The sequence below is a fragment of the Lygodium microphyllum genome, unplaced genomic scaffold (genome assembly GCF_053477565.2).
Source record: "Lygodium microphyllum isolate KBCC unplaced genomic scaffold, Lygodium_microphyllum_v1.1.10 scaffold_288, whole genome shotgun sequence".
Taxonomy (NCBI): Eukaryota; Viridiplantae; Streptophyta; class Polypodiopsida; order Schizaeales; family Lygodiaceae; genus Lygodium; species Lygodium microphyllum.
Window position 1 is genome coordinate 33,741 of NW_028229769.1, and position 26,245 is coordinate 59,985.

The window sequence follows — 26,245 nt, forward strand, 5'->3', positions numbered from 1 at the left end:
CATAACTTTCCTGGCTCTCTCATGCCATGCTTTGAATGCCTGCATTTGCTGTTAATTGGGAATATCAGGAAGAACTGGTTCTTCTTCATTTCCTGCAACAAATTTCCAATATCCTTTTCCCATAAGGAAATTCGTCATTCTAAACTTCCATGCCTGGAAGTTGTTCTTGTCAAGCTTTTCAGTTACAATCTGTGAAAGAGAATCAGACGCCATTACAGAACACTACGAAAAATTCTATCACTGCAAAAACTCAGCTTCACCCTCACAAGGGCAAATCTGCAAAACTGGCGAAAGTGATATTTGACCACACAGTCACTTCCTAGTGACGATTTTGCATAAACAGAAACCAAGGATGATTCTGAAACTCCCAATGTCTCTGCGCACAAGCATACGATGCAATTTCTACAATAACTTTTCACCGACCTGTAGAACAGTGGTCGCACAGCATAAAACAGGGCCTTTTCCTGAGTGCGTCTAGAAAACTTCCGCCTCCAAAACAGGCCCCGAAATGGCCTCAAATAAAAAAAACAAGGTCGCCGAGGGCTAAAGCCCATTCCCGCAGCATATACTGCCCTCTTGCTTCACCGCGAAGGGCGTCTCAACCTGAGACAATGCACTTCTGCAATTTCCGGCTGTGCTACCTGCAGAGATCTGCTCCCAAAATAGAAAATGAAAGCAATACAACTCCTCTTACCAGAACACCGCGAGCTTGGCTTGCTTTCTTGAGCTCCTTACCACGAACAAGGCTCTGATACCATGTCAAGATTGTGGGAGAGAAGGAAGGAGTCTCGCTTGAAGCTTTCTTGCTTGCACAATGGGGGAAGACACACAAGGGTGGAGGCTGAAAACAGTTTTCCTCTTCTTAGTTGTGTAAGCCAAAAGAACTCTAATACAAAGAAATAGAAGAACCCTATGTATGGGTCTCAAACCAAACTCAACTAACTAAGGTGGCATACTAACTGAGCCACGAACTAGAGTAGATAAGGATAGCTATCATGTAGCTATTATTCATGGGCGGTGTACCAACCGCGTCTGCAACTGACAAGTCGGTGACATAAATACACAACGGTCACCCTGGCGTATCACGAGTGGAGCTCGATATCTCAACAGGTGCAAGGTAATTATTTCACAATGTGGCACACACAACCCCGAGATATCAGTTGGTGCCAAAGACACAAGTTGTAATAAATTATGCCTGACACGTACTAGATGGTACCGAGTGTCAGAACTTGGCCTTAAACATTTAATTAACCATTAGTTAGTGTCAACAATGACACTAGGAAATTGGTGTTAATTAATTAATTAATGCCATTTCTGAGCTAATGAGTACTCAAGGTCACTTGGGTGATAAATTGGCCTCGCCAAAATAATTATTAAATTAACTTTCAGAATTTAAATTTTGAAAATGAATTTAATGAGCTAATTAATGCTGGAAAATCAATTTAGAAGGCTGCCATTTCTGGCAAAACTTGCCCATACAAGCTTGGGAAAACTGAATTGGAGCTGAAGGGAGAAGAAAATATCGTTTTTGCATTTTGGAGCTATTGGGAAGAGAGGTTGGTTACTGCATGCTTTGGGGTCATTTTTCAAGCATTAGAGACCATTTTCGTGAAGGCAATTGCATATATCATAACTAAGGGAGGTTGGTCCCCAATTCAGCTTTCCCAAACTTGCATAGGCAAGTTTTGCCAAAAGTGGTAGCCTTCTAAACTGAGTTTTCAGCATTATCCAACCCACTAATTAATCTTCAGAATTTAAATTCTGAAATTAATTTATTAATTATTCCTGTGCCCAAAAAAATAATATTACCAACAACCAACAATTGAATTGGCTATGCCAATTTATCAACCAAGTGATCTGAGCACTCATTAGCCCGGAACTGGCATTACTTAATTAATCAATGCAAATTCCCTAGTATCACCACTAGCATTAACTAACGGCTAATTAAATGTTCTAGGCCAAGTTTTGGCACTCGCCACCATCTAGTACTTGTCAAGCATAACATATTATAACTTTTTGTGGGAGTGTGCAACAGAAGAAGGAACATGAACACAGAGACAAAGGAATAGAGAGAAATTGCAAGAAAAGAAGAAAGAAATCTGCACAAGACAAGGAATAAATGCTGAATACAGAAGGACTGATCAGCCCCTGCACTCAGCCCACAACATCAGTGAGGGTACCAAATCAAGCTGATAATGACGATAGCACCAGAGATGGAGGAAGAAGACGGAGTTGGAGTGTGCATCTGCCAAAGGGAAGATTGAAGAATGCCAAGGACCAACCAACTGGGGCTATATATATAGTCAAACCCCTAAAAAACTAGCCAACTTGCATCTGGGGCCTAAAATATGGCCAACGAGCATTTAATGCTGGTCCCATTTAACTACCCGAAAAATGCACACAAAATCTTGACTGGAGGATAAAATGCACTGAAAGGCAATTAAATGACTTCTCTAAAATGAGCCACCTCCTCCATCAAAACAAGCGACAAACATGTCAAAGCTCTTGAAGTCCTCACCTGGACTCAGACTGAGGCTCACAGGCAGGAGATGACAAGGCATGACAATCATGACTGCTAACACCCCCTCTCAAATCTTGGATGTGGCAGAAGGCCAAGGAAAAAATGGATCCTAAGTAGCAAAAGGAATGCCAATGTCGATGAAGTCTGTCGGTCCTCACAATCCTAGGAAACCCCCTCTGAAATACTAGGGGCCAAGAAATCCACGCCGCATCATTGAGATCATCCCCCTCTGAAAGGGATGGGGAGTACGAGGGAACCATCGGAGGTGGGGGATTGGAAGGAACCTGTGGAATAAAGGATACACAAGCAAAGATGGGTGTAGCAATAGACTACCTCAGAGAACCCTACATATGAGAAGGGGAATGAAGCTGGTAAAGCTCGCTCTCCTGCCAACCTATTGCAATAACCTCGGTACCAAGCCTAGTAAGGCCATAAACTGAGAGAACTGGAAAGCCCAAGTTCAAAACATAAAAAGCCTATGAAAGGGAGCTCGACACATGGTTAGGAAACGGAGGCAAAGTGCCAATACCACTAATAGGCACCAATGTCATCAACAATGACGGAACCCTCAAAAGAGCATAGATTCTCAAACAGATCAACTCATGGAGTCATATGATTAGAAGGTCCACTATCAACTAGCCAAGGCCTCTCAAAAGACAAGGCAACCACTGAAGAAGGCTCCTCCAACTCAACAATATGAAGGAACATTGATTCATGGGTAAACCTTGGAGTAGAGGTAGAAGGCTTGGAGATTTTAGCTCCATCCTTCACTCCTGGACAAAGGTGAGGGTACTTCTTCCAACATTTCTCCTCTGGATGTATCCCCTTCCCACAATATGGGCATTTAGGCTTCTCTGAAATGGAGTCAAAGCCTAAAAAACTCTCCTATTGTTTAGCCTTTGACTTCCCTGTCTTCTTCTTTCCTCCTCTTAAACTTGCAACAAAAGCTTTGGTGAAGGTGGATCCACTAGCTACCTCTGTGGCGTGCTTGTCATACTCCAAAACAATCAGCACAAGCTCTTCCCATAAAAGCTTCTCACAGGTCCTCGATGTAAGACGACTAGTGTAAGACGACATCAAACCATAGAGATAGCAATTGAGTCAAAAGAATTATAGCCATATCCTCTAAAGAGATTATCCTACCAAGGGATGCAAGCTCATCCCTTATATTCTTCAACCTATTGATATGATTCTTCATGGAAGGAGAACCATCAACAATGACCATCCGTAATTTCTTCTCGAGAGTAATCCAGTAGGCAAATGCCTTCTAATGGTACAAAAAGCAAGCTTTATCCACACTTCAGTTGCTTTCCGCAACTTGAGCAAATGCACTAGGACACAATCCGATAAGCTCATAAAGAGGAAAGATCGAGCTCTAGAATTAAGCCGATCCCATAGGGCCACATCATCCATTGAGGCACTTGGATTAGTGGAAGAGGTTGAAGAATCTTCAATTATACTCCATCCATTCGCAATACAAGTTAAAGAAATACCGCAAGGAGCGCCAAGTTTTGGGGGTAACAAGCTCTCCAATGTCCAAGATTAAGTTGTCACATTTGCATTTTTTGTGTATGTGAATTTTATAATTATTGTAATTAGTATTACATCAAATTAATACCACCCTATCCGAGGAAGAAGGCTAGTTTTACACAACTCACTCCACAAGGTTCCAACATGGCCAAAGAGACATCAAACTACCAACAACTTAAAGGTAAATGTTAGTTTTTTCCTTTAGTTTTGATGCATTGGTCTAATGTTTTTGCAAGAAGAATGAATGCTCCACAAGGGACTAGCCATTCTGTCGTGGAAACGGGCATGGAGTACAAACCATTCATTTCACTAACTCTCATCTACACCTACACCACTCACTTCTCTACCTCTTTTGTCTATGTTATTCACATCTCTACCCTCATTTACTCCTATGCTACGTACATAGTTTCATACTTCTCAATCTTTGACCCCACCTCCTCTTTTCCACAAGATTTTGGTGACTCCCATGAAGAAGGCACCATGCAATCAAGATATTGATTGGTTAATTAGTCCTGAAGAAGTTAGACTTTTGTTTTTGAACTCAAAGAAAGGTGAAGAGTGCAAAAGGTTAATTTCTCCACTTATAAGTTTTTTCCTTTAGCTTCTTCATCTCAAGGTCATATTGAAGGAGGTAAATCATCCCTTTCTTCATTTCAATTCAATGCATTCAATGGACAAAAGGAACAAACATTTCCCACTACTACAACCATAAATCCATTTAATCTCCAATCCATCCCTCCCACTTCTTCCGTTGCACCTTCCATTACATATCCATTAAGTGTATCTCACATGTCTTCACACATCACACCGAGGGATCCTTCACCCTTAGGCACAACCTTTAGGACCTCTTCTTGCCCTCAATCGGAGTGGTATATATAGGATGGAGGCTCGTCCACCCTTGTTGAGCTAAAACATGTTTTACAACTGAGCAACATTTTTAAACAGCCCCAAAACACACTTAATTAATGAAAAACACAAATTTGATATACGATTCGAGAGAGTTTTAGTAGTCCCCCAAAACCCTAATTTTTTCGGGCACCCTTCAACATCTATAAACAAACAGATTGCCCACCATTCAGCCTCATCCTTTTGTGCAGGTTTCTTACTCTACCGTGCAGATTTCAGCTATCAACCACCTACCATCTGCTATCCAACCATCACTGACTACAGCCCATCACTATCAAGCCCTAGGCGGCCTATTTTCAGCCATTTTCCTACTGTTTGGAGTCTCCATCTGATGCATCATCATAGCACCTAATCAACCTACGTTTTCAGCATCTCGTGTCATGCAAAAAGCTACTGCCATCTCTCCCACCATGTGACTACTATAGTACCTGCATTTTTGCTATCCAGTAGGCCGTCTACATCAGCAAACACCTCTCCTGTTGTCGCCTCAGTTCCCTAACACTCTGGTGATCAGTGTTTGGTATTTTCTGCACTTTTCCACTCTAGTGGATATTGCACTTGGATCTATCTCCAATGGACATCACTCTCCGACACTACATTGCTCTGCCCTTGGGTATTTTGTACACTCTTACATTCATTTACAGCATTCATTCAGTTTAGAGTTTCTTCTCTATACGTTTGAGTTTTGAGTTTTTACATTTTGCATTTAGGATTTGAGTTTTGCTTGTCTCTATTGTTGAGATTTATGCAATCACATTCCTAAGACAGCCTCATCCTACAACTATAAAAGCATGTACTTGACATTGAGTTAAAAAATAAATGCTATTGTACTTTGTACTTTCAGTCTTGTCTCTCTACTCAAGATTGTGTTTATGAGTCTGAGCTAATCTATCTTAGATCCTAATTCATTTGAGTAACAGTTGATGTGTCTGGTCTCACTCATCATCCTTCTTGTCATTGGCTTCCGTCCTCCATAGCTAGACCTTGCTCAAGGATCTGTGTTTCTCAACATGGTATCAGAGCCATGGTGAGCTTGGTTTAGCTCTTTGTTGGAACAGCCATATCTCTTCAAGCTTTCTTTCCGAGAGTTGTTTTTTAGGTCAAAGTATAACTTCTTGGCCCAAAAATCGAGGAGATTGATGCGCATCATGCCCAGCATCGCATTTGCCCAAATCTGGGGACAATTTTGACAATGACCACTTCAAAGACTTAGATCTCTCAACTCAGGCAAAATAAGTATAAACCCTTTTAAGGGGGCTTAGACCCATTAGTAAGGGTCCTCCATCTCAAAGCGTTTGAGCGAATTCGACTTGTGGAGCTTGTGAAAGCTGATTTACTAGTCGTTGGTCCCTATTTGACAGGACAACCATGGCCATTTTAATCTCAAGCTCAAAAATTACTTCATTTTTTCACTCCCTTGACTCAAACAACCCACTACAACTCTAATCCACTATACCACTAAAGTTCCAACAAGTGCAACCCTCAAACTCAGCAAGAAGAAGGTTCAAGAAGATCAAGCATCAACGTCCGACATTAAGCTTCAAGATAGTATCTCTTAATACTAAATAGTGTTATTTAAACACTAATAGCTATTGTGTCTTTTGGTACAATTTTTTCTTTTCCAACTCTCTTGTTGGATTTACACCAATTATTGAAGTTGATTTGTTGTTGCTCCTACCCTCCAGTATGAGAAAAGATTCACCGTCATGCCACTTCAAAGAAACAGGCTTCCACACTTGGCAGACAAGGATCAAGTTGATCCTGATAAAGAAGAGCGGCCAAGAAAAGAAACCTAGAGATGCTGCTCTTGTAGCAATATGGCAAAAGAATAATGACAAAGCCCAAGTCATCATCAAGCTTGAGCTTGATGATAGTTATATCTACCATGTAGACACATGTGATACATCTCATGCCACTTGGGAACAACTGGACGCACTATTTTGTGCCCATTCTAAATCTTCAAAATATGGATTATTGATTGAGTTTTTTAGGTTGGATATGAAGGCTAATACATCCCTTGCAACCCATCTTAATTTGCCCAATTCCAAGATTGTTTTGCTATTGATTTACCACCTGGATTACTACCTTCATGTTCTGAAGATCATAAGATAGATTTAATTCCTGGAACACAACCACCCTGTAAAGCACCATATAGACATAACCAAATTGAGCAAAAAGAAATTCAAAATCAAATAGAAGAATTACTTAACAGAGGATTAATTAGACCTAGTAGTTCTCCATTTGGTACACATGTTTTATTAGTGAAAAAGAAAAATAATACTGATTGGATCACAAGGGAATGGCCAATTCTCGCAATGAGGTTGGCAGGTCCTTACGCAAGTTATCTTGCAAGAATAATCATCCTAATATAGTATCTTTCTTGAGTAAAGATAATCGCTTGGAAGCAAAAGACCAGCCGATAAATTGGAATAATCTATGAACTTAAGGTTTGACCGAGTCGGATTAATAGGGTACGCCCTAACCCAGGATATAGGGGATCTTGCCAAGTCGCAAGTCATCCCGGATCGTATGCTGAACGCATTCAAGAGGAAGGATTCATTCCTTTGCACTTTGCTAACAAAAACGACCAATGGATATGTTTCTGCTTGTTACAGATTTAAGAGCACTGTTTGGCTTTGATTGATCAATGAATTAAAAGATAAATGGATATCTAAATACTTCAAGTTGAAGGCCTGAAGGGAGAGGCAGCTTCAGTTACCCCCGACTGCCTGCCTGACCCTAACCAAGGGGATTGTTAACCGCGAACCCGCCGCGAGAGGTCTCTCCGTTGAGTGCTACTTGGAGCAGGAGGACGCTTGGGTGCCAGAGGGGGCTCTGGCCGTAAATCCCTCGCCTTCCGGGCCCTGCACAAGAGGCTAACGTGACTCGAGATTGGATCTCGAGGCCTGCATACTAGTCTACGGGCGGAAACTTGGACCAGTGATCCCTGTGGATTGCTGGATAGCCTTCGGGCAAATTGTGGATAAGCCTACGGGGTGGACTTGTATTTCAAAGATAAATATGATAACCTGTTAATAAGGAACTTGTTTAACATTGTTTTTCTATGTCAAGTGATATGATTACGTGAAAGAACCAGTGCCTAACGGACTAATTAAAGAAGCTAATTGTTACATGTCCAACTTAATGTGTTAGGTAATTAGATAACTAAAACAACTCGAGGAAAGTGCGGAGGATGGGCCATAGGTCCGTCCTACGGATGGGTGGTCCCGGTTGGCTGGAAACTTTTCTCAAAATCACGATGGACCGCAGGAAGATCATCAAAGAATACGAACAATAAAAGCATTGACCTAGAGATATAATTGATCCCGATTTACGTTGTTTTAGGGGAACGGAATGGGACTATGCCTTATGGCAGAGAGGTTGAGCTTTGCATCCCTCTCGTTTCCCATTCTCCTTGAACCAAGTGCAACGTGAATCCACTTCGAACCTGGAGTTTCTGCGTAAAGTAGTTCGCTTGGGTTCGACGTTAGTTACCGTTAGGAAATGACTAATAGGAAAACCCTAATTCAGGTCAACCCTAAGTGGGAGCGGCCGGAATACTTCCACTACGTGGCAGACACAGAAAGTCCTAGATCGCAAACCCCGTAACATTCCATAGGAGTGCCGGGCGGAGCTTTCTAGACGTCCTTTCCGATGGACTGCTAAGACATGTCCTGAAGATAACAGGTGGACACGTTACATCCAGCTGCTGCACACGGACAGCTTAGTAGCCTATATCCTTCACTACTCCTAAAGGCTTAGCTAATTGGTCTGCTAGTGGCTCACCTATTGAACTTTAAGCACCCATTACTAGGTATCCACTACACCTTCTAGGACCACTTCCCCATCTCACCTATGCAATAGTGGCCACACACTTAGCCTTTCCCTTTTTAGACTTTTGTCACATACTTACATACTCATTGCATTGCACTTAGCTTTGTTTTCTTTTATTTTCAGTTTTGTTTTTTAAAGCATCTCACTAATCTCTGTGCTTGCAGATTTTTTCTCTCTTTTGCACGGTTTTGTATTTCAATATAGGGCTAACATGTAGGCTTGCACCGGTCCTTCCTGAGCTGGAGAGAGAAGTTGTGCGCCATTCCTTTCATGGTTCCATCTACTTGGAGTTTTGCTCTTCTACTAGCATGGAGGCTTCCCCTCCCAAGTGAATCATGCAATATCTCTCTTGATACTATCATGGCGGTATCTGCAATCCTTACTCTTCTAGTAGGGATGCTTCATCATCTTCATCCACATGGTTCTCAGCACCGCACAAAGACCAACATCTTTACGCTCCTCTTCCTTCTTCGGCATTGACATCCAGGTTGAGAAAGAGTTCCTATCCTTCTTGGTATTCTACAGGTTTCGGCACTTGTCTTCAACATCGGCCTTTCCTCCCCTCTTGTACCTTCCCCTATGCATTGCATGATTTCATCATCTTTGTACTAGGACGCTTGGGCAAGTGAACAATTTGCATATAATTGAGCCTTGGTTTTGTCATGTCACATCAAGATGTGGTCTTGTTTGTTAGCAAGATGATCCTCGTGTCATATCTTCAAAATTTTATAAAGATCACTTTAGATGTCTACATAAGTGGCATCTGCTACATGAGCATTCTTCAACATGTAGCATACTATGCATCCCATTGTACAAAGCACCACTGGACAAATCCTCAGTTGTTTTCACTAGTGGATTATACCACCATCCTTCTTCCCATCATACTTCATCACCTTTCCCTCGTCATCGATATCCTCAAGTGGTTAGGTAAGCTTACACTGCTTTGTAATGTGTTGGGTGTATCATTCCTACTCTCATCTTCAAGGCCACTTTTACTTAATCGGTCGCCACTCCTAAAATTAACTTTTTACCAATTTATAAAAAAAAGGCTCAATGTGGTTCCATCGCCTTTGTAGGGCTTGGTAGGCCACTAGGCAGCCGACGAGTACCCTTTATCCAATTTCCTGTCCTCTCTGGGGTGACTACTTGGACTCCCTTAGTAAGGTAACCATCACCTCTGTAGTCTTAGTAGGCCACAGGGCAATTGGCGTACACCCTTGGTTCACTACCCTGGCTACTTTGAGATGGTACGCCTTGGGGTGAACATTGCCAACCTTCCCTTTTAGGCTCAATTTTAGGCCTCAAATGGTGTGTTGAGTTAAACCACCCTTTACAGCTGATTAGTATTTTCAAATAGCCCCAAAACATACTTAATGAAAAACACAAATTTGATGCATGATTCGAGAGAGTTTCGGTGGTCCACCAAAACCCTACTTTTTTCATGCACCCTTCAATATCTATAAATATACAAACTAACCACCATTCATCCTTATCCTTTTATGTAGGTTTCTCACTTTACAGTGCATATTTTCGCCATTAGCCACCTACCAGTTGCTGTCCAGCCATACCGATTACAATCCATCACTGGCGACCTATTTTTAGCCATCGCCCTACTATTTGGAGATCTCTATCTGCTGCGTCATCATAGCACCTAATCAGCCTACGTTTTTAGCATCTAGTGCCATGCCATAGGTTGTTGCCATCTCTCCCACCATGCCACTGTTGTAGTACCCACGTCTTTGCTATCCAACAAGCCGCCTACATCAGCAAACACCTCTCCTATTATCACTTCAGTTTCCTGATACTCTGATGATCAACATTTGGTGTTTCCCACGCTGGTTACTGCACTTGGGATCCGTCTCCGGTGAGCATCACTCTCCAATACTGCATTGCTCTACCCTTGAGCATTCTGTACACTCTTACATTCATTTACAACATTTATTCACTTCAGAGTTTCTTCTCTTTGTATTTGAGTTTTGAGTTTTGCGTTTTGCATTTAGGGTTTGAGTTTTGCTTGTCTCTGTCTGAGTCTTTGTGTTTCAATCTTGGTCGTACATGCTATGCTTCCTCAATGCAAACCCTAGCATATCTTCACAACCCTTTTACACACTTTCAGTCTTATCACACAGCCTGGGATTCCCTCCCAACCATTATCAAGTGTAGATCAGTTGGTACCACAATTTGCCTCCATGGCACTACCCAATGGGCCTTGTAGTCATTTTGTTCTGCCTCAGCTGACATTTGGACAAGGTTCATGTGTCCTGGTGTCCACACCTCCACCAGCACCTTATAGAAACATTCATGTTCCAAAGGCTTCGCATCAATCGGCACCCTTTGGACATTCACAACCTATTTCTTCCCACCCACCTCCTCTTCCTTCTCCTTTTTATCCTCCTCCACCACCTCCTTATCCACAGTATCCTTCTTATCCCACCTATCCAACACCTCATGGTTCTTTCTCCTCATCAACCAAGCACACTTTCACTAACAAGACTCATTTTAACGGGTCTAACTACCCTGCCTCATCTAATCTAATGAGATATGTCCTTGACTCACAAAATCTATGGGATATTGTGTAAGGATTGAAAACCCAAACCAATCTCGAAAGTCAAGTTGGCTAACCACGAGCAACTTTCACCCAGTTCTCTACCACAGGGGCTCCTAAGTCCTCCAATAATCAAGTCACATTGTTCCTTAACAAGTTGCCATGGAAATACTTCCATTTTGTGCAATAGGTGATCTCACAGTCCACTATACCCACATTCTATAAATTTGAGTGTTAACTATTGAGTTAGTAGTTACACTCAACTATTCGATTAGTTTCATAGTATGATCTCTACAGAGGGGGCTCTTGTTGCTGCTTCTCAAAAGGGGCAATAAGGAAAGGGCAACCAAAATCAAAATGTAAATTAAACTTAAAACCAAAGCCAAGCTAGTGAGACCCCATGGAACTCTTAGTCCTCTCTAAAACTTGGGTGGTAGAATATACCCAAGAAAAATAGGTATTATCAACAATGTCAAAAGACTAGCCACTTTGATGAGGAATATTAATCAATGGCAAGAGGCACAACACCAAAACCTAAGACTCAAACCCCCATCCCTCAATCAAGCAACGCCCATCAAGGGAGGCAGGGTGGTAACAACCCCCAACAACAAGGATAGTGGTGAGACCAAACCCACGTTGCCATTGGTTAACCATCATAGTCAATATCATTCTCAAAACTAGAGGGCATTCTGACTGGCCTACATCTTCTCCTTAAAGACATTTGAGGATGCAAGTCTTGTCCATATCTACGAGTTGCCTCTTGACAAGGTTACAGTAAAGGCCCACTCATCACAACCAAGTACTTCAGCTACCCCTTGGATTGTGGACAATGGAGCTACTCATCATATAAGCTACATCTTGGACATTTTCATCTCCCAAGACCCTACATGAAAGATAGCTAGCGTTGAAAACAACTCCTCAATCAAGATTCAGGCTCATGGTCACATCAATTTTTGCCATTGATAGGGCCCAAATCTCACTATGTTGGACGATATAGTCGTGTAGGATACATGAGTGATAGTGGTGATGAGTTTAACTTCCACAAGTTTTTTGAGTTTCTACAAGAGCATAGCATCTCTCGCTAGCTTACCTCTACCAACTCCCCCTCTCAGAATGGAGTCATAGAGCATAGCAACCGGACCATCATGAACATGGCACACTCTATACTCTTCACAACCGAGTTCCTTGAGCGTCGTTGGGCTGTTAAGACTTCAGTACATCCTCAACCAATGCCTCACTGCGGTTGTCCCTCAAAGGACTCCATATGAGCCATTCTTTGGCTCTTAGCTTGTAGTTTCCACTTTAGAGTCTTCAAGAGTCATCCTCACACCCTTTGGGAGGAGACAATCTCTATCATATTTCATATCGTCAACAAGTCTCTATCGATAGCTTTGAAAGACATAGCACCAAACCAGACTTGCCTTCTATCTCCCATTTTTGTAACTTTGGATGCGATGCCTATGTCCATATAGACAAGAAACAAAAGGGAAAGCTTGATACCAAGTCAAAGAAGCAATCTTCATCGGTTATAATCAAGTAATCAAACAATACAAACTTTATGACTCCAAGAAACCTAAGATTGTAGTGAGTCGGGATGTTGTCTTTGATGAGGTTTATGGATGGTGCATCTCTTTCAAGTGGATCTTCTTCAACTCCACCCATTCTCCACCATCAATACCACAGTTACCTTCCAAAGTACCACTTGGCATCTCTTTTTCATCTTCAATGACGCCCCCTCCACCTCTTTTTTTGCCTCCCCCACCCTTGCCAACTCCTCCTCCAAGTATTTCACGTCCAAACAAGCGTAAAGTGCTTGATATGAAGTCTATAAGGCCAAAAACCTGACAAACCTAGGCTTATTGCCAAGGGTTTTGCACAATGGGCAGGCTTGGATTAGTCACAAAGGCTTCTGCTTTGATAGCCCCCATGTCTGCTATTCGGGCTATCTTGGCTCTTGCAACCCACCACCATTGGTCTGCTTATCAGATGGATGTTAAGTCCACCTTTCTGAATAGTGTCTTACAAGAGTGGATTTATGTAGATCAGTTAAACCAACCTTCCTCCTCAAATATGGTGGTAAATAATCTGATTAATCACTAATTACAGCAAGCATAAAATTCACATAAATTGAAAATACACACTTTACCACTTTAATCTTGGATATTGGACACCTTGTTGTCCCCAAAACTAGCATCCCTTGTGGTATTTCTTTATCTCATATTGCAAATGGAAGGAGTACAATTGAGATCCTCTAAACTCCTCCGCTAATCCAAGTGCCTCTTTCTGTCAAAACCGACCAACAAGCCTCCAAACCAATTCGCCCCTTGGTTTGCTTGGGAATCGGCCTTCACCTTGCTCCTTGAAAGACTAATTCAGCTACAAATTTGATATTGGCCGGTTGGTCTCTTGAATCTCCCTGAAATTCCTTGATTTCAGCTACTGGAATTCAAGTCCTAGGCCTTAGCTCTGAGCATGCATCCTGAGATGGTTGTTAAACCCTAACTTTTATTGTAAATTAGGGTTTACAGCAGAGATTTACTGAAAGCTCTTCCTCTGATGGCTCAAAGTATTGGAAAATGCTGAGATAACTTGAGAGATGATTAGACAATGAGAGAGAATGCTATAGAGAGAAATTTCAAAGTTTCATTGCAAGAAACGTTGAAAAGCTACTACTGCCCTGCTCAAATAGCCATGGATGCTGTCACCTATAGCATAGGACCACCAAAAAGACTCTTGCCCCCTCCTGTATGCTATCATCTGCACCAGAAGGACCTTGGGATGTTGTCATGTACTCATGGAGGGCTCCAAACTGCTGTCATATGCTATAGGACTGATCCTTGGTGGTTGCAAATCACATCACCGGCCTCTCCTTGTTCTCTAATAACCTTATTTTCTCACACAATGTTGGAATAGACTTCCATCAGGCCCTAAAACGTTTTTCCCACTTACATGGGCAAGTTTTGCCAAGTGGCATCCTTTTAATACCATTTTCTAGCATTTTCTAGCTTATTGGATTAATTTTCAAAATATTATTGGTCCGTGAAATTAATTTTCTAAGCACTAGAATAATTATTAAATTGGCTAGGCCAATTTGTCTTTCAAGTATCCCTAAGCAATTATTGATCCTTAGAAATAAATTAATTAATTAATTTATGCCTAGTCTCTAATCTCACGACTAATGGCCAATAAATTGGTCTAAGCCCAAATCTAACACCAACTACCACCTTGTACATATCAACCATAGCTTATACAATTTTTGCCTTTGACACCCATTACATCCTCAAGGTCCTTGATCTATTACTAAGAAATAATTACAATGTGCATCATATGTGCTAAACAACCTTATACATTTCCTTAATAACTTAATCAAATGTTATCGGTACGATTAAAGCATCTCAAAATCTCACGTCCCCGATGACAATCAACCAATAATTAAATTGGCTAGGCAACTTCCATTCCCGAGTCTCTCTGCACCATCTTTGATCATTAGATTGGCATTAAGTACCATTAAAAGCCACTTCTCTAGTGTCACCAACTAACACTTATGGCCAAATGAATGACCTAGACCAACAACTGGCACACCAAATACCACCAAGTATCTATGCGACATAACTTATAGCAACTTTTGCCTTTGGCATCCTGTGATTTCCTCAGGTCTCAGACTCGTAAATTTACTCTAACTCCAATTACATCTCACATGTGCAACATTCACTTAACCATGTGATTAAAATTAATCAACATGTTAAGTGAGGTTTCAAAAATACATGTCCTCATGATAGCCCTTCCCCTTAAAATCCTTGCAATCACTCTCGATTGCATTGCCAGATGCATCAAAAGCAAAATAATGGACTAGAATTTTCACAAGGCATCATAGTTAACACAACACTGCGCACTATTGCTCAACCATTCCATATGCCCAATACATACTAAAAATTACCAACCAATCATAACATAACATAAGACTCACAAAGAATCTTAGAAACACTGCCAGATTATCATGTGATATGTCTATTTTTCATGAGCTCAACTCATGTAGCAAAACCAAACCATAGTATAGCATAACCAAGTATAAACCATGGCTAAAACATCAATGGCATCATAATATATGTTGTTGTCCATGGAACCAAATGTAAACCATTGACTAAGCATAATCTAATCATAAACTAATCACTTCCTGATCTGAGAACTGATCACAAATTGTTGCAAATGTGACCCCAAATTGATCACAAACTCATTGCAAAAACTGACTAGCAATCAATGCAAAACTAATCCCAAAAGTGACTATAAATAGTTCTCAAGCTAATCAAAAACTGAGCTGAAACTTATCATAATTTTTATCTCAAAATTGAGGCAAAATTCATGCCAAATTGATTATAAGCTAATACAAAAGTATAGTTCCAATGCCCGAGTGAAACTCATACTCATCTGCATACATCTCACAATGACTAGTACACTAAGTAGTGGCCTCATGGCAAACATACTGTTAGTGCAGTACCTTGGATACATATTGAATACATCCGAGATCCACTACATATAATAGTTGTCCATAACTGGAGGAGTGGAAGTGCTACCTCTAAGCATCAGGCAATACTCCAAACCCTTGCTCTATTGAACTTGACGGAGCCCGAACTAAAGTCTGCTCTAACTGAAAGGCATCTAGCTGAAGCTACAACAACTGAGGATGGTCTGCCAAGTTATCCTCTTCCATCCATTTGGCATCCATTGGTGAATAATTCTAAAATTTCACCAAGTATCTCCTAGAAACTTTACCTTTGACCTCTCTTTTCTTATGTGCCAAAATTTGCTCGGGTACCAAAATCTCATCCAGCTTCTCAACCTCAGCCTAAGGCCTCAACAAACTGACATGAAAGGCATTGCATATCCACCAATGTGAAGGTAATTTTAGCTGATATGCTACATCGTTGATCTTCTCCAATACCTAGAAGGGCCCATAGTATCTCATACTCAACTTTGGATACAATCTTTCTCTTTCTTTCATCTTTTTCAACCTTGCCTTTACAAAACATAGCAATACATAATTATCCTCTACAAATTGCAAAGCACGTCTGTGGCGATCCGTTGCCCTCTTTTGCTTTTTTTACGATCTCTGAAGTGCATATTTTATCTTTGCATAGGCTACATCCAAGTTTTCCACATAACGATCAACCTCAAAGATATTATCCTTAGTTTGCAAAATAGGTGGTACCTTCTTGACACCCTCAACCACCTCAAATGGAGCTTTGCCCGTAGAACTATGCACTATCTTGTTGTAAGCAAACTCAACCAAGGGCAAATATTACTCCCACTGTGTATTGTGGTCTGAAACATAGCACCTCAAAAGAACTAATACTGTGGAATTTGCTTCCTCAAACTGACCATCTGTCTGCGAATGGAAGGATGATGAGAATTTCAGCTTGGTACCCATATTCTCAAACAGCCCCTTCCAAAATAAACTGGTCATAAAGGGGTCTTCGACAACTAAAGATCAACTCTAGCATACCATGATACTTAAAGATGTGCTGCAAAAATAATCGTGCCATATGATCAGCCTTTATTTTCATCCTCAGCGGAATGAAATGGGCTTGTTTGCTAAATCTGCAAATGATAGTCTATATCCCATCATTCCCTATAGCTGTCTTAGAAAGCTTAAAAATAAAGTTCATTGCAATGAAATAGGCAAGGCTACAACAATCCTGGCATCTTTTGCCTATTATACTTTACCTTCTCCCATACGATACATGTCCTAACAAACTGTTCTACATCATGTCTCAAAGCTGGCCAATAAAAGAAATGCTCCATTGCCTTGACCATGACATCAATACCTCTGTGTCCTGCATACGAAAAAGCATGACTTTCAGTGATAACTCTAGGCCTTAACTGCTTTGTGAGACAAAGTCGTCCATGCATCATCACAGAAATCCATCTCTTAGCACAAAGTGTTCATGCCTTTGGCCATTGTAAAGCTGATCATAAACATTAGCAAAGTCCGAATCAGCAACATATTGCTCTTTCATGGCATCCAACTCAGTGTGATAAACCATGCTAACAACTAAAATTTGTGGCTTACGTAACAGTGCATCAACCACAACATTTTTTTAACCATCAATATATACAATCTGAAAATGAAACATAAGAGAAAATTTGCCCATCTCATATGCTTCTCTGACAACTTTGTGTGCGTTAGAAAGCACCTCAAAGTTTAATGGTTTTTCTGCACTGTAAAATCAGTCCCCCAACAAATAATGTTTCCATGTAAGTGCATGAATTACAGCCAAGAGCTCTTTCTCATAAACCTACAAGTTCTTTTCTACACCGTGGAGAATTCAGCTCTCAAAAGCCACAACTCAGCCGTCCTGCATAAGAACAGCCCCAACGTTGTTACCACATGCATCACATTGAACTATGAATGACTTCCTTGATCGAGCAACACAAGCACAGGATCTAAAGTCATCTTTTCCTTCAACTTTTCAAATGCTGAAATTTCCACTATAATCCATTTCCTTTCAAGAAAGTGGCTGCCTTTCGAATCTTCGAGAACTCCGTGAAGTTTTCCCCTGAATAGACTGCATCAAACTGCTGAATGAAAGTAGCCTATCTTGGACACCATTGAAGGACTCAAACTTCAATGCTTTTCCACCCTCATCATAGTCTTTTGCTGCCCCTTTGGGTGTCAAGTTGTCATACACTGGCTACTGCAAAAAGGGTGCATTTGCTGAATTTACATCAGAACCAATGCCAAACGGAGCATTTGCATGACCAGCATTCATTCCTTGATCCCCATAAGCATTTGAGGTGCAAATGAACTACCAAATATGCTACTTTGTGTCCCAAGCCTCAAGCAAATACTACCATACATAGGGTTTTGCATATTTTCAACTATACCCGAATACATTGGGCCTTGCACACCATGCATTGGTTGCATAGGGATTTGTGCCATATATTCCCATATGCGGTTCTTATCCAACCATAGCATGAAAAATCATGCTTCCACAAAAATATCTTGGCTGCCCCATCATAGCATGCATACCTGACTGTCCAAAATCCATTGGATTGACACTTCCATGATGGCCTTGTATTTGCATTCCTTGCCCCGTAGGTACAAACTGTTTTATTTCATTGGCATCTCTTTGGGAGCTTCAAATGAAGGGTTTGGCATTATCCTTGGTGCACCATGCTGTCTCAAAGGTATAAAAGACGTCTTCTTCTTCTTGGCTTTGTTGTCCTTCCTTGGAGCATTCAAAAATCATGAAAATTGAGGATACTTTGCCAATTCAGCAAAGAGACTTGCTGTTGATCTCATCCAATTCTTGAACTATTCATCAAATTCCTTTTCACTTTGCTGGTCATCAACCTCCTTATGCCCTGAAGACTGTGCATCTTGCCCAACAGAAACATTTTCAGCTTATTGTCCATGGTCTGCAGACCCTTGTCCAAGGTCAGGTATTGCATTTCCTCCATTCCCATGTAAATATTCATACTGAGAGACATCATTACTGCTTGAGTCCATCTCATTGTATGAAGACATATTGCTATAATTTCTCGTTGAGAGTAAAAATCAGCACTAACACAAAGCTTTGGCTTGCAATCAGGTGCCTCGGTCCCACCAAATCAAGAGATTGAGTGGTGTCCTAACAACGAAACCATGTAACTAGCCTTCCACCTCAGATAGGGTGGTAAATAACTTGATTAAGCACTATTTACAACAATTAACAAATTCACAAAACTAAAATGCACACTTTACCATATAATCTTGGGCATTGGACATCCTGTTGGCCCCAAAACCGGTGCCCCTTTTGGTATTTATTTAACTTAATTGAAAAAGAAGTTGATGTACAATGGGATTCTCCCAATCGCTTTCGGTATTCCAACTCCCCTTATTGTCCAAAATGACCAGCAAGTCTTCAATTTGATTTGCCCCTCCATTCCGGCAGTCAATTGGTTTTCTCCTGCTTTCATGGAGATGGAAAATGCTCCAAATTCATTGATTTGTTGGTTCCTCCACCTGAATTTGACTGAAAACAGCTTCAGCCCTATTGAATCCAAGTCTTGGAGCTTCCAATTTCTAGCACGATTCCCGAGGCTACTCGTAAACCCTAATTTTTAATATAGATTAGGATTTACAGCAAAAAAATCTGAAATTTCTGAACCTCTGGTGATCTCAATGCTATAATCTTCGGAGCAAGGGTGTAGAATGGCTAGGAGATGAGACAGAATGCTGAGGAGAGAGAAAATTCAGACTTTCTTCACGAAGAATTGAAGAAAATCTGTCATTCACTACTACTGCCTTATCTCAACAGCTTGTAGATGCAAATAACTAAAGAAAATCGGTCATTTACTATTGCTGCCCTGTCTCAACAGCCTGTAGATGATGTCACCTGCTGTTGATTGGTCTTCTCCTAACCCTGGCTGCCTCAAAAGGTCTTCCAATGGCTGCAAATCAAACTAGCAACCTCTCTTCCCCCTCTCTTGCAAGCTGAATACACTAAAATGCCTCTCTCCAACCTCTAAAGACGTTTTTCAATCTTGCATGGGCATTTTTGACAAGTGGCAGCTTTTTCAAATAAATTTTCTAGCATTATCCATAATTAAATATTAATTTACAGTCTTTAAATACTGAAAATTAATCTAATAATTATTTTAGTGACCTGAAAAATAATCTCACTGGCCAATAATTAAATTAGCTAGGCAACTTCCATTCCCGAGTGTCTTTGCGTCATCTTTGACTATCAGATTGACATTAAGTACCATTGAACGCCACTTCTCTAGTGTCACCAACTAACACTTATGGCCAAATAAATGACCTAGGCCAACAATTGGCACCAAATACCACCAAGTACTTGTGTGGCATAGCTTATAGCAACTTTTGCCTTTGACATCCCGTGATTTCCTTGGGTCCCGGGCTTGTAAATTTACTCTAACCCCAGTTACACCTCACATGTGCAGCATTCACTTAACCATGTGATTAAAAATTAATCCACATGTTAAGTGAGGTCTCAAAAATACATATCCTCATGACACCATCCCACGCATGTTAATAAACCCCAAACCCAGATGACCACAAAGTTTGCACAAATATCTATGCCTAGTGGACCATCTACCTTCTATTAGGTTTTCCACCTTCAATGGATCAACCACCATGAGTCACCATACCAAGCATCTTGGTGCTACATGTACCTAGCCAAGCATTTGTCTATCCAACAAGACCCACAAACAGACACCTCACTCACCATTCATTCTTTTGCTATGTCCACAAATGCATTCAATGACAAGACTTGATTTGACTTGTCAAATTTCACTACTTGGTCAAGCCCTATGTGGCATGATTTGGACTCAAAAGATTTGTGGGACCTTGTATAGGGGTAGAAACCCAACCTAACCACTATTGGTCCTCTCATGCAATTGTCTACTCCTAAAAAAGCAGAAATGCCACAGCCATAATCAAGCTTATGCACAGACTGTTACCCAAATTTCACAACCAATTACAACACTTTGACCTTGCATCTAATTGATGGGCTCACTTGACTGACCACTATGCAACTCGTGATAGGACTCCACTACAAGCAACTCATTTAATGACAATACTAGCTTCAACCCACATTAGTCCTCTTACGAGGTTGTCTGCTCTTTGAAAAGCAAAAATGTTCAACTATGGTCAAGCTTATGTAAGACCTCTTACCTGAATTTCACTCCCAATCACAACACTTTGACCTTGCATCTGATTGGTGGGACCACTTGAACATCCCTTATATGGCTCATGGAAGGACTATGCTACAGCAAAATATATTGCTGCTACATTTTGCAATCCAACATGAGGTTGACACACTCTCACAGCTGTTCAGCTCACCTTTAACCTAGTGCTTGAGACAAAGATTCAAGGCCGCATTGCATCATCTACACTCCTATGCACATCCATCTTCATTGAGCATCCATCAAATTGTGTTCGTCATGCTTTCCATGTTTCTCTATGTTTTCCCTAGCATTTCTTACCACACACGTAAAAGCAGGTGTGCGTGCACACAAATAATGAAAAGTAGATATACACATGCATAACTTGCCATGCAGCATTGACCATGACATATTTTATTATCCCAAGAACAAGTTTGCCAATGATATGTCAGCCACAAGTCCTTGGTATTTATATTGTTAGATCTGTAAAAATGAAGTATCAATAGTCACCTAAAGGACCGATTTTGCAAAGGGATTAGAAAGAGATGACACAGCATCCTTTTCTGGAAATTCAAATTCAACTTTCCCTTTCCCTTTTCTATCCACCCTGGTCCACACTTTTTTGGGACTTTGTTAGGAGACTAAAGATAGGAAGGATAGGTAGTTGCTAAAATCATTGATTGGCTGTACTTGCATCCCCTTGTTATTTTGAACCACTTGTTTGAAAGTCAGTGCATATCACCTTGCGAAATAGCCCAGCTGTTCAAACTTGTACGAAGTTGAAAAGGTTGAAATTTGGAATTGCATGCAATAGGGTGGGTTACATCTGCATGCACATCTGCGCATGCATGTATATTCCATAATGCCAATATTGGGCTGTAATTCATAAACTCCAAGCTTAAAATGGAAGTCCCAAGGCATAGTATGCAAAACAACTAACCCCCAAAACTCTTGCCAATGACAACCAACTGATATACCAGACCAACATCAGAGCATACTGCAAAATAAAAGCCTATAGCACAGAGTTCAATCAGGACTTTCCCACAAAACCAAAATGCAAATGTCTTGTGCTCTACCACTGCATCTTTAACCCATGCCCACAGCGTAAGTTTAATCATGACTTTCCCCACAACAGCAAGAAGATTAAGAGGCCAATGAAGCATGTCATAAGGAGGATATATCCCCATGTTTTCTATTCATAGCAAAACAACAGCCGCTAGATTCCCTAAATGAAGATAAGGATGTAGCCAAGAAGGAACAAGATGTCAACCATGTTAAATGCATAGAAGAAGGAGGTGGTTGATTGACAAGGCAATGAAGCATGTAGGTGGGATGAGCTTTTTCAAGACCAAGAGAAGATTCTTGAAAATGTACAAAATACTGTTTGGAACTTATAAGAACCCTTGCTTGGCCTAGAAAATAGACCAACAATCCTTTTGTACAGAGAGATATACAAATGTTTGGAGAGATCCAAAGGATATCACAGTCCAAAGAGCGAGAATTGTATCTTGGCAGTAGAAAATCAAGAACAACTATCCCTTGAGCTTCCTTTAGACAATCGAGTATGGGTTCTCTTTGCAGCTGCCCATGCTAGATAACTTGAGGAGTTGGAATTTGCTGCACCAAATTCTCATGTAGAGTCCACAAAACATCAAGATGAAGTACAAGAGAGCAAAGCTATGAGGGGCCTGCTTTTGTTTGTCATTTGATTATATTGCTTGTTCAATCTATGTCCTCTACATTCTCATGGTTGCCTTAAAAGATTTATTAAAAATCCCAGAAGTTTCTGCAGTTGTAAATTTCAAAAATAAGACTATCAATATTTTACCATGACTGCAATAGTTTTAGGTTTCACATGTATGCACAGCAAATTTCGAAAATAAGACTATCAATAGTTTACCATGACTGCAATAGTTTTAGGTTTCACATGTATGCACAGACTTGTTTTCCATAACAATTTTGTGTGCCAAACCCAAGCCACCATCAAAGAACAACAGAAAACAGTTGGAGACCCAACAAAGACACAAACAGTAAAGTTGGAGACTAAAAAAACAAGAGCATTTTATTAAAAGAACCAATAGTCGATTGCAAAAGTCTAACTAATGTATCTCAAACAAAGAAGTCAATCAAATACACAAAATAACAAAAACACACCCGAATGTTTTCATCCATCAATCCTTTTAGATAGTCTTTTCTGCGCTGCTGCCTTGCTATCTCTTCCTCCAAGGAATGAGGACCAGAAAACCTATGACCAAGCAAATAAAAATACCTTGGTGAACAAAAGTGTTTACTGCACAAAAATAAGCATTCTAACATTGGCAATCACCTCACACTTGCCAAAACAGCCAATACAGTAGGTACCTTCTAAGGTACTCATTGTAGCGGTCGAATTTTTTCTCCTCGTTAGCCAATTGCTGATGGCAAGCCTCTCGCAATTGTAATTGTTCATCCATGGCTGCTTTTAGTTCAGCTCTGCTTTACATGACAATTCGTGAACTGATTATATACTTATAGAGCTACAATTGTTGTAGTCTATAGATCCAATGTCAGGATAGAAATATTTGGATACAAAATAGATCAAATTCTTAATTAATTGGTGGTTTCTACTGTAAGTCCATCTCCCACATCACACATTTTAAAGAGATTGGTGGTCTTAAGTATGTGAGTCCATCTGTCACCCATACTTTCAAAGTATAGACTTATGATTTTAAGACTTGTAAACAATTTTCTTTCACCATAGCAGCAATGACATTATAGAGAAATCGAGTGACAAAACAAAAGCAGCATCTTACTGCCGTCTTAAAGTTTCTGCTCTCTGTGGGGAAACAGACTGGCGTACTTCAGCCTCTTTCCAAGCATAATGATTTTGCTTTCTGTGTAAAGAGCTCAATTCTTTATTGAACTCCTTATCAATGCTCTGCAAATAGCAGAGACTTGTCAAAACTGTCTGATTGACAAGATAGAGACTACTACTGAAACAAATTACCATAGCAGGTTAAATAATTAGGCAGCAAAATCTGCACAGATATATCATAAAAACATATAGTGAGTATTTGAAAAGCAAAATATCAGAAAAGTTAATTATAACATCAATAACCCAATACTAACACTTCATAGTGGAGGGAAGTTAACATAATCCAGCAATCTCTGGGAAAAGGTGGGAATGATCACTCACTCACACACACATGCAGAGACGTCCAAGATATGCAGTTTACATGATGTATGTTTAACAATCACCTATATTCAGATAAACTGACACTTCATGCCCAAGCAAGCCCTTTTGCCATCCTACCTTTCTCATCCCAAAAGTGAGAGACCTTATGAAAGGGCTGCAGTGAGACAGTTGACAGGTTCAGCCACTTTCGGCTTCCTCCTTAACACCAAATCCTTTCTGTCAGATTCCTACTAAAGAAGCTGGGAATTTCACCATCCAACTCAATGTCACATATGGTCTGTCTATTCTTCCAAAATACATCAAGATTCTATTGTAAACACCTCAGCAATCAAAATTATCAGGGTGAAGGTGACATGTCCTGTGGTAAACAGCTCAGCCGATGAAATTACTTCAGCAAAGGTGACATATCCTGTGGTACACTACTCAGCAAGCGAAATTACCAGGGTAAAGATGCTGCTAGCCCAATATCATAGTGTATTATTGCATGTGCGCAGAAATGTCAGTATAAATCAAAGCAAAGTGACTGCACTGCTTATGTTAGTCAAACCTAACCAGGATCCATATGCAATTAGCCTAGCTGTAGTAATTTAATTAAATCTTATTAGCTGTGCGGATCCTTAAGATGTCAAATAAAAAATTAAGGAAGAAAAAGTGGAAGCATACCTCATCGTTGGTTGATGTAGGAGGTCTGGGCCGCCGGTTGACGATGCTCTGCCGAACGTTGATCATCGTAATCCTTCTTCTTCTTTTTCTTGTTTGAACCCGGGCCTACGTTTGGATTACGTTGATCATGTTAATCCTCCACCACCACCACCTCCTCCTTCTCCTCCTCCTCCTCCTTCTTCTTCGAATGCAGGCCTAAAGTTTTTGAATTCCCGCAGGCAAGGATGAAGCGTGCCTGCTAGATTGAACCGCGATCGCGCGGGAGGCTACGATCCATCCCATCACCGACTAAGAGTAATGAAGGTTAGGAGCTAGAAATTCTCATCCATCCGCCATTGACAAAACGGGAAGGAAAGGGGCGTGATGGTTGGGGGGATTAGAGAGAGGAGAAGGGAGACTTTTGTCAAAACACCGCGACTTGTCAGCGTTCGTTACAATCAGTTTACAAGCCGTTAGGCATTCCTGTGGGCAGGCCCACTGTCTTACGGGCGGGACTCGGTCCCCCGATGTTACATATTTGGTCTGCAATATTTCCTCCTTTTTTTGAGAAAGGTAGAAAAATAAAATCTGTCTCCTGTGTCTCTTGCTTGATTGGGTCTATGTTTCTTATTCCATAAAACAGCTCCATCGAAAATCTAAAATCTAAAAGCTATGAAAGCTAAAAACAAAAAGTTGAACGCCAAGAATGAGAAAAAAAAAGATAAATAAATAATGTCACTTTGCTGAATGTGTAAATATTATCTAGCAAATATTACAACATGGACATAAAGTATCCAGACACTTGCCTTGAGGACCATCCAGAATGGGTAGAAGCTTCCCACAAAAAAAGAGAGAAGTTAAGCATGATAGAGGGAAGGATAGTCATTGTCATAGATACATCACAACGTTTACAAAGCTAGCCATTGTTTTGGAGACTCCACAGCATTCTAAAAGCATGCATAGAAGCCTAGTGGCACAAGGTGAACAAAAGAGGAGGTCTGGCTCATATTGAGGGAGCCAATCAAGACTATCAATAGTGTCTTATTGCATCTCTTATGGTGGTGAGGATCTAGCTAAGCTCTTGTTCTTCTCTTAGGGACCTAATAATGGCTTTTTGAGCCTTAGTAGCGAGCCTTCCAAGTTGTTTGAAGGTCTTTCTAGGCCGCTTGGTTAACTGCTTCACAAGGCCTTGCTACATGTTACCAACCTACCAAACAAATTAAACTTTAGTTCATGGACAACTAAAGAGCATTTACCTTTAAACCAGGCATCATTTCTTTCAAACCTGATTGGTAAAGAAAGTGGGCTCTAATGAAATTTTAGAATTCAGTAGGTAGGACATTAGCCTCTCCTAATAGAACTTCTTTCCAAGAGGTTTTGTGGGGGTGAAAATCCTTAATTGCCCAATGGAGAAAAGCCATAACTT

General features: G+C 40.7%; 1 protein-coding gene across 2 annotated transcripts in view; it reads right to left on the reverse strand.

The window, feature by feature from the left end:
• LOC148008181 (uncharacterized) overlaps positions 1 to 25,263 on the reverse strand; it is a 38,647-nt gene extending 13,384 nt beyond the window's left edge. The window contains exons 1-4 of one of the 2 annotated variants that reach the window (XM_087674442.1): positions 24,841 to 25,263; positions 23,795 to 23,919; positions 23,364 to 23,474; positions 23,157 to 23,247 (exon numbers count right to left, since the gene is read on the reverse strand). In XM_087674442.1, coding sequence (XP_087530568.1) covers positions 23,157 to 23,247; positions 23,364 to 23,474; positions 23,795 to 23,919; positions 24,841 to 24,906 — 393 coding nt within the window. In that variant the 5' untranslated portion in view covers positions 24,907 to 25,263. Of the gene's footprint in view, positions 1 to 23,156; positions 23,248 to 23,363; positions 23,475 to 23,794; positions 24,007 to 24,840 lie in introns of those variants that run through there. The other variant, XM_087674441.1, reaches the window with a different exon arrangement.
• Positions 25,264 to 26,245: the final 982 nt, after the last annotated feature.